Source organism: Primulina huaijiensis, chromosome 16, assembly GCF_012295235.1.
Source record: "Primulina huaijiensis isolate GDHJ02 chromosome 16, ASM1229523v2, whole genome shotgun sequence".
NCBI lineage: Eukaryota > Viridiplantae > Streptophyta > Magnoliopsida > Lamiales > Gesneriaceae > Primulina > Primulina huaijiensis.
The window spans coordinates 15,471,826-15,478,567 of NC_133321.1; the positions used below are offsets into that span (position 1 = coordinate 15,471,826).

The 6,742-nt window shown below is 33.8% G+C and overlaps 1 protein-coding gene across 2 annotated transcripts; it reads left to right on the forward strand.

Annotated features, from left to right (window-relative positions):
* Window positions 1-312: 312 nt before the first annotated feature.
* LOC140961892 (uncharacterized) lies at window positions 313-5,789 on the forward strand. 2 transcript variants are annotated; one of them, XM_073420666.1, is made up of 13 exons: window positions 313-443; window positions 572-830; window positions 1,028-1,202; window positions 1,779-1,862; window positions 1,988-2,229; window positions 2,710-2,938; window positions 3,056-3,220; window positions 3,741-3,872; window positions 4,059-4,172; window positions 4,442-4,489; window positions 5,037-5,115; window positions 5,289-5,345; window positions 5,513-5,789. In XM_073420666.1, exons 2-13 carry the CDS (start codon window positions 637-639, stop codon window positions 5,572-5,574), a joined length of 1,581 nt encoding a protein of 526 aa, XP_073276767.1. In that variant the 5' UTR covers window positions 313-443; window positions 572-636; the 3' UTR covers window positions 5,575-5,789. The 2 variants fall into 2 exon arrangements, with proteins under 2 accessions (XP_073276767.1, XP_073276766.1); XM_073420665.1 differs by having other exon boundaries at window positions 329-830.
* The last annotated feature ends 953 nt before the right edge of the window (window positions 5,790-6,742 follow it).

Below are 6,742 nucleotides of genomic sequence, written 5' to 3' on the forward strand. Positions count from 1 at the left end.
AGATCCGTCTCACAAAATACGACATGTGAGACCGTCTCACACAAGTTTTTGTCATCTTTAATATTGGAAAGAGTGTGATACTTTATAAAAAAAATCAAATTGTTTGTCTTGGAATTATATCGAATTTCTATTTTAGAAAATAATAAACATGGATTTGAAAACTCTTATTCACTTTTTTTAAATAAAAAAATTATTATCAGGAAAAAAAAAAACAAAAAACATTTGCTTGGCTCAACTTTGAAAATACAAATTAGGCTTGAAAATTAAACAAGAAATCAGTCAGATTTACAGCTAAACCTTTGCTTGCACACTTTGCCAGTTCACAGTCCCATCATATACGTAAGGACAACACAACCGGGATCCATTGCTAATCGAAATCACAAAAATCAAGAAACTGCTTCCGTTTTGTCCCTTTTTTCCCCCTTTTTCTCTTCCTGTTTAAGGTACTTTACCTCGTAATCGCCTCCAGTATTTAACTCATAAAGTTTCCACCAAACCCCTTTCTCATTTATTACACACATCGTAATATCTTTTTTTTTGCCTCCTTAATTATATATCCTCTTGTTTCAAGGAAAAAGAAGTGGGTTGTCGCAACAACTTTTTTGTGAAGCACTCGATCTGAGAAAGAGCAAATTAATGGAGGGCAATGGAGAAAGCCCGGTGAGAACGGAGGGTATGCAAATGAAGCTGCAGGCTGATCGGGCTTTCTGTTTAGAGCCTGATGTATCGGTTTCTTCGCCGGTGACGCGGCAGAAAGCTGCCGCTGCCAAACAGTTCATTGAGAATCATTACAAGAACCACCTGCAAGGCCTGCAGGATCGCCGAGAAAGGTGAAATCTTGCTGCTTTATTTATTCTATTTTACCGCTAAATTACTCGAATTTCAGTTGAACACTTCAAGGATTTATTAAAAAAATGGTTAAAAAGTAGATAATCATGCTGATAATATCTCATTTTGAGTGACAATAATTTATGTTAAAGGGTGTTTGTTGATTTTTTTTGTTTCTGTTTGTACGTGTGATTTTTAGGAGGAGGGCACTGCAAAGAAGGGCACAGGAAGAGCAAGTCTCCAGTGAAGAGGAAGAGAGAATGTTGAGAAATTTGGAGAAAAGGGAAACTGAGTATATGAGGTTGCAGAGGCATAAAGTAGGGATTGATGACTTTGAGCAGTTGACAATAATTGGTAAAGGAGCATTTGGTGAGGTGTGTTGACGTTTTCATTTGATGCATCTTGATTTTTAACTTAGAGTCCTTACGGGGTTCTGGATATGTAATGAATCTACTCACTGGAGAGTGGAGATGCAATTAAATAATTTAAAGGAACAATTCTTGTACAATTCTTATTTTACCAAGATTATTATAGATATAGCAAACTGTAGTGGTGAAACTCCGGTAGATAATTAATAGAATGATCGACTTTTTCCAGATATACAGGTCAACCACATAGGATTGGCTTGGTAATATCGGTTAATAAACAACCGACATTTTATTTGATCCAAACAAATTTTCCATTCTGATTTTAGAAAATTTCAGCTAGGCGCTATCATTTTCTTAGTTGTTGGAGTTAATACCTTTCTATAATAAAATATGGCTCGAAAAGTTCCCAACTTGTACAAATAAAACATTTGGTTAATATTTATATGTCCAGTGTCCTCAACAAGAACTTCTGTATTGCAAAGGCACACTTATGTTTGAGGCTTGGTCGCTGTACCATTTAATAAGCACTTAACATGCTTTGTATGTTAGAGTACGACTATGTGACTTGACGAGGTAATGCAGGTCAGATTATGTCGAGCAAAAAATACTGGAGAAATATTTGCAATGAAGAAACTGAAGAAGTCAGAGATGCTTAGCCGTGGACAGGTGTGAAAGCAGACAAAAAGTTGAAATTGAATAAAATCGTATTTGCAACTAGTTGATCTGAATGTTATTGTAGAATAACAATTGTGCATGTTGATTAATGATAATTGTTGAATTATCATCTGTAGGTTGAGCATGTCCGGTCTGAGAGGAATCTGCTAGTGGAGGTTGATAGTAGGTGCATAGTGAAGCTCTATTTTTCTTTCCAAGATTCCGAGTTTTTATATCTTATCATGGAATATCTACCTGGCGGTGACATTATGACCTTATTGATGCGAGAGGATATCCTTTCCGAAGATGTTGCTCGGTTTTACATGGCAGAGAGCATTCTCGCTATTCATTCAATTCATCAGCATAGTTATGTTCACAGGTATGTGTGGATTACCTTTATTTGAAACTTTTGATGAATTCAACTTAGGAAGTTTGCTATATGGATTGCGCTTACTTTGAAGAAAATTAAATTTAGCTAAGAAAAGAAAAGGAAAGGCCTGGCCTTTTATCAAGATGAAGTATCTTTTTGCATAAGTTGATGTTAGATTTCATTATGCTTTATCCTTCACAATTTAAACAGATAGTATCGTGCACCTGTCATTCAATTATAGATTTGCAGATTATGAAGAGCAAAATTATCATGTAACCAGAACAATATCTTGATTGCCCTTATTTCTTCTGTTCACTCTTCCTACATAGCAGTAGACGTTTTCTTGCCGTTATGAAGCATCGAAAATTTGATGCCAATCGAGCTCGATGATTGCTTGTGTAGCCTTGTTATCCCTGAACTTTTGGTTTACCAATTTTTTGCAGTATTATGTGAATACATGAACCCACTTCAAATTTATTCTGCTTGCAGGGATATCAAACCAGACAACCTGATATTGGACAGAAACGGACACCTAAAGCTATCTGATTTTGGCTTGTGTAAGCCACTGGAAAATAAATATTCATCATTGTTAGAAGACGAAGATCTTACTTATCAAGATTCCGAAACTGAGAAAGAGGGGCGTGCTGGCGCTAATCATGCTCCTTGGTTAATGGCAAAAGAGCAGTTACAACAATGGAAACGCAATCGTCGTGCCTTGGTATACTTTTTGTTTGTTTATTTTTTAGGGTATTTCTTCCCTTAACTAATCATATCTATTTATAACTTATTATTCAGTGTTCTGTATGAGGGCATAATACACATACTCTCTTTGCAGGCATATTCTACAGTTGGGACTCTGGATTATATGGCACCTGAAGTTTTATTGAAAAAAGGATATGGAATGGAGTGTGATTGGTGGTCCTTGGGGGCAATAATGTATGAGATGCTCATAGGCTATCCCCCCTTTTGTTCTGATGAACCCCGAATGACATGCCGTAAGGTATACCGAACTTAGTGATGGATTTTTGCAGTGTTGTAAATGGCGGTAGGCAGTGGCGCCGCCTCAACCGCCTAGGTGGTTGAAATTATTATTTTTTTACTATTTTTTATAAATGATCATAAAAATCACGTGATATATGCATAAATTAAATGTGGGTGATTGGGGCTGTTATGTTTTGAGCGCCTAAGGCAAAGATGGTGCAGTCGATGGCTGTGTGCCTAGGCGTTCGCCTCGGTCGTTATTTAGAACATTAGATTTTTGTGAAAGTGAAAATTTAAGAATCTGAAATTTATTATATTTATTTGTAATCGAATGAAATTTGGAATGGGGTTGAACTTCAAATCCATTGAATACAAAAATATTAAAATAATTGCAATAGATTTAGATCTTTAATCCAGACCCACAATTTGCTGGGGCCACCTTGCTGACATGAAAAGTTAGGAATTGCCTTTATAATTTTGTTAGCAATTTTAACGCATCCCTCTGTTTTATTGAAATGTCTTATTTCTCTTTTTATCAGATTATAAATTGGAAAACATGCTTAAAATTCCCGGAAGAACCCAAAATCGCAGATGAAGCGAGGGATCTGATCTGTCATTTGCTATGTGATGTTGATAAAAGATTGGGGACCAGAGGGGTAGATGAAATAAAGGTACGCCATGCATGAACACATGTCCAGAGGAAATATATCTGTAATAACTTGGATTTATTTCTTGTTTCGTGAAATGGACTCGAGAAATACATATTCATCCTTATTGATACTTTTAAGTTTTTACTGATCTAATTTAAGTTATGTTTTAAATGTAAATTTTTTTCAATTGGTTATTTTCAATGTCAGGCACATCCTTGGTTTAGAGGGATCAAATGGGATGCACTTTATGAAACTGAAGCTGCATACAAGCCTACTGTTAATGGAGATTTGGACACACAGAATTTTGAAAAATTTGATGAAGTGAGTGCTCAGAGTCAATTTTTATCATATGACTTTGTTTGAAAGAGCAGTTTATGTAATTGCCTGATTGCGTATTGTGAGTCAACCCCAGCAAGCACGTGGAATTCTCAATTTTTTTGAGTTTCTTGGCCGTTTCAACAAGCCGTTGTCTTCATTTACTAATACAATTGCAAAGTTTCTGTCTTGTAGCTTTTAATGAGTTTATACTTTTGTCATGAAGATTTATTTATTTATTTTCAACTCTTTGTGCCTTAATGGCTCTTAATCAGGGTGAAAATCCACCATCTACTGCGCCAAGAGTAGGACCTTGGAGGAAGGTAAAAGTGCTATCTTTTCCATTTTTATTGCGGCACAGATACTCTAAAACAATAGGAGATCGAAAAATTATTGGCTTTGTTTTGAATCGCTATATATATTTGGCATACTTTACAAGAGATATATAATAGTCTACCACTAGACTTATGGTATGCTTAATTATTCATGTGAAGTAATGAAATAGCTTCACGTGTAATCTTGTGCTCATAAATTGTTAACCTGGAATTGGGATTTTCAAATATGTGTGGCCGGATTAAATAAGATACCAGTTCTCTTGTGAGAGATTGTATGCTTTTGTGTGTGAAAGAATGTATCTTTTATTGAAACACTTTCAATATGGTGCTAAATAGAAAAATAAAATGCCATATGGAAAACTATAGTTTGGAAAAACGCATCTTTTCCTTATATTTCGATTATTTCTTTCTGATATACCATGTAAGACAGGAACTACGAAATTCTGAGTCCGTGTTAGGAATCGTTTTAAGGTTTCTTTCCGTTAACAGAATGGTAGTCAAATAATCATTTTGTTGATGTGATTTCTTTGAGCAGATGTTAACATCAAAAGATGCCAATTTTATTGGATACACTTACAAGAAATCAGATATCATAAAATCAGCTGGCACTGCAGGTACACTCCAATCCAAGTTTGATTGTTTTTTCTACTGGAATTGAGCCGCTAAGTGAATCCTGACTTGAACAAGACTTCACATGCATATGGTTCAATGACATATGTGAAATTCAAGAGTCGTTTAATTTTCACATTTTTCTTATGGATATTACGACACTTTGGTGATCATGCAGGGATAGAGGTGAATTCAAATGAATCTTCGAAGCCTCGATCCTTGGTTTCCTTATTTGGTACGTCGGTTTTTTAACATTCTTTCCACAGTTGGCAGCATGAGCCTTGTAGATTTTAACAAACGGCCGTTCTAGCTCCAAAAATATTATCTTTCAGCCCAACTTTTCTTTATTTTGATGGCTGAACTGAAGGTAATTTTGATTCTTGGTCGTGTTTTTAAGTGCAGGTCAGATAGAGCTTCAAGACGATTTAATAGCTGAAGATGATCCCACGAAACCACTGATTTGATACATAAAAAAATACTTTAATTCGATTTTATTATACAGGATTTTGATTCTTTAATGAGTGTTGATGTTATCTGCAAGAAAGCGGCTTTTTTTATTTTTCTGTATAAAAAGAAGAATCGATCAATTTGCAGGTTGATTCAATTTTGGACCGTTCTTTTGTATGTACAGCCAAGTGTGTTAAATCGAAATTGTTGTTACATCTGCAAAAGAACTACTCTTTCAACGTTATTCAAGCCAATAATAACGCCATTAAATCAAAGCTCGAACTTTTCACTTTGATTGCATTTTTTCATGAAATTTAGAAAAATAAACTTATATGAAACAAAGTTTGACGAATGTTATTTTGGTAATTACCTCGTTTTTGTTGTGTTTTGTGACACATGTTCATGAAGAAGTATTGGTTAAAACCGATAGATATTGTTTTGGACACATGTCAGAAAATCAAATGTATGATTTGCGAATTTCATATTGAAAAATCTTAACGTCCTCTCACTTCGATTGTCCGTGTATAACACGTTTGTTTTGATTTAAAATTACGGGGGAAAAGATATTGGTGTCAACGAGTTGTGTTTGACACGTACAATGGAACAACTAAGTAATAATATCTGTTTTCGCATAATGCACCTTAAAAATAGATTTTTCATCTTAAACTAATTATATATTTATGTAAATCAAGTGAATTCAATTAATTTATAAATCTGTATCCAAAAATTACATTTAAACTTGATCATATCACAATATAAATTATTTTAACAAATTCTTTTAGTTTTACATAATATAATTATATGTAGAGAGTATTATGTTTTATGAAATAATTATAATTGGTTTTCAAACTCGAGATTTCTTCCAAAATTTGGGATCTTGATATCAGAAATTTTACAAATTATATCATTCTAGCATCTGTTTTTCAGACGATAAAACTCGTAATGGTTATTTTTCAAATAAATAGTAAGTATTTATACTACTTTATTAAGTTTGAGACACATATATTAACTAACTTTGATGTCATGGTCTGTTTTAATAATTATATATATTAATAAAATGTCAAAATGTTAATGGAAGTTATGTGTAGTTCAGCGGATAGAGTCATTGTTTGTTAGGGTTTATGTTATAATAGATTCAATTTTTATTGAAGTCATTTTTTTATTTTTTTATTTTTCAATTTATTT

Excerpts from the sequence above, each read along its gene's own strand:
- LOC140961892 (XM_073420666.1), top strand. The coding sequence starts at position 637 with ATGGAGGGCAATGGAGAAAGCCCGGTGAGAACGGAGGGTATGCAAATG. Across the intron at positions 3,221-3,740 it reads CCCGAATGACATGCCGTAAG|ATTATAAATTGGAAAACATG; the intron begins GTATACCGAACT and ends TCTTTTTATCAG. Across the intron at positions 5,116-5,288 it reads AAAATCAGCTGGCACTGCAG|GGATAGAGGTGAATTCAAAT; the intron begins GTACACTCCAAT and ends GTGATCATGCAG.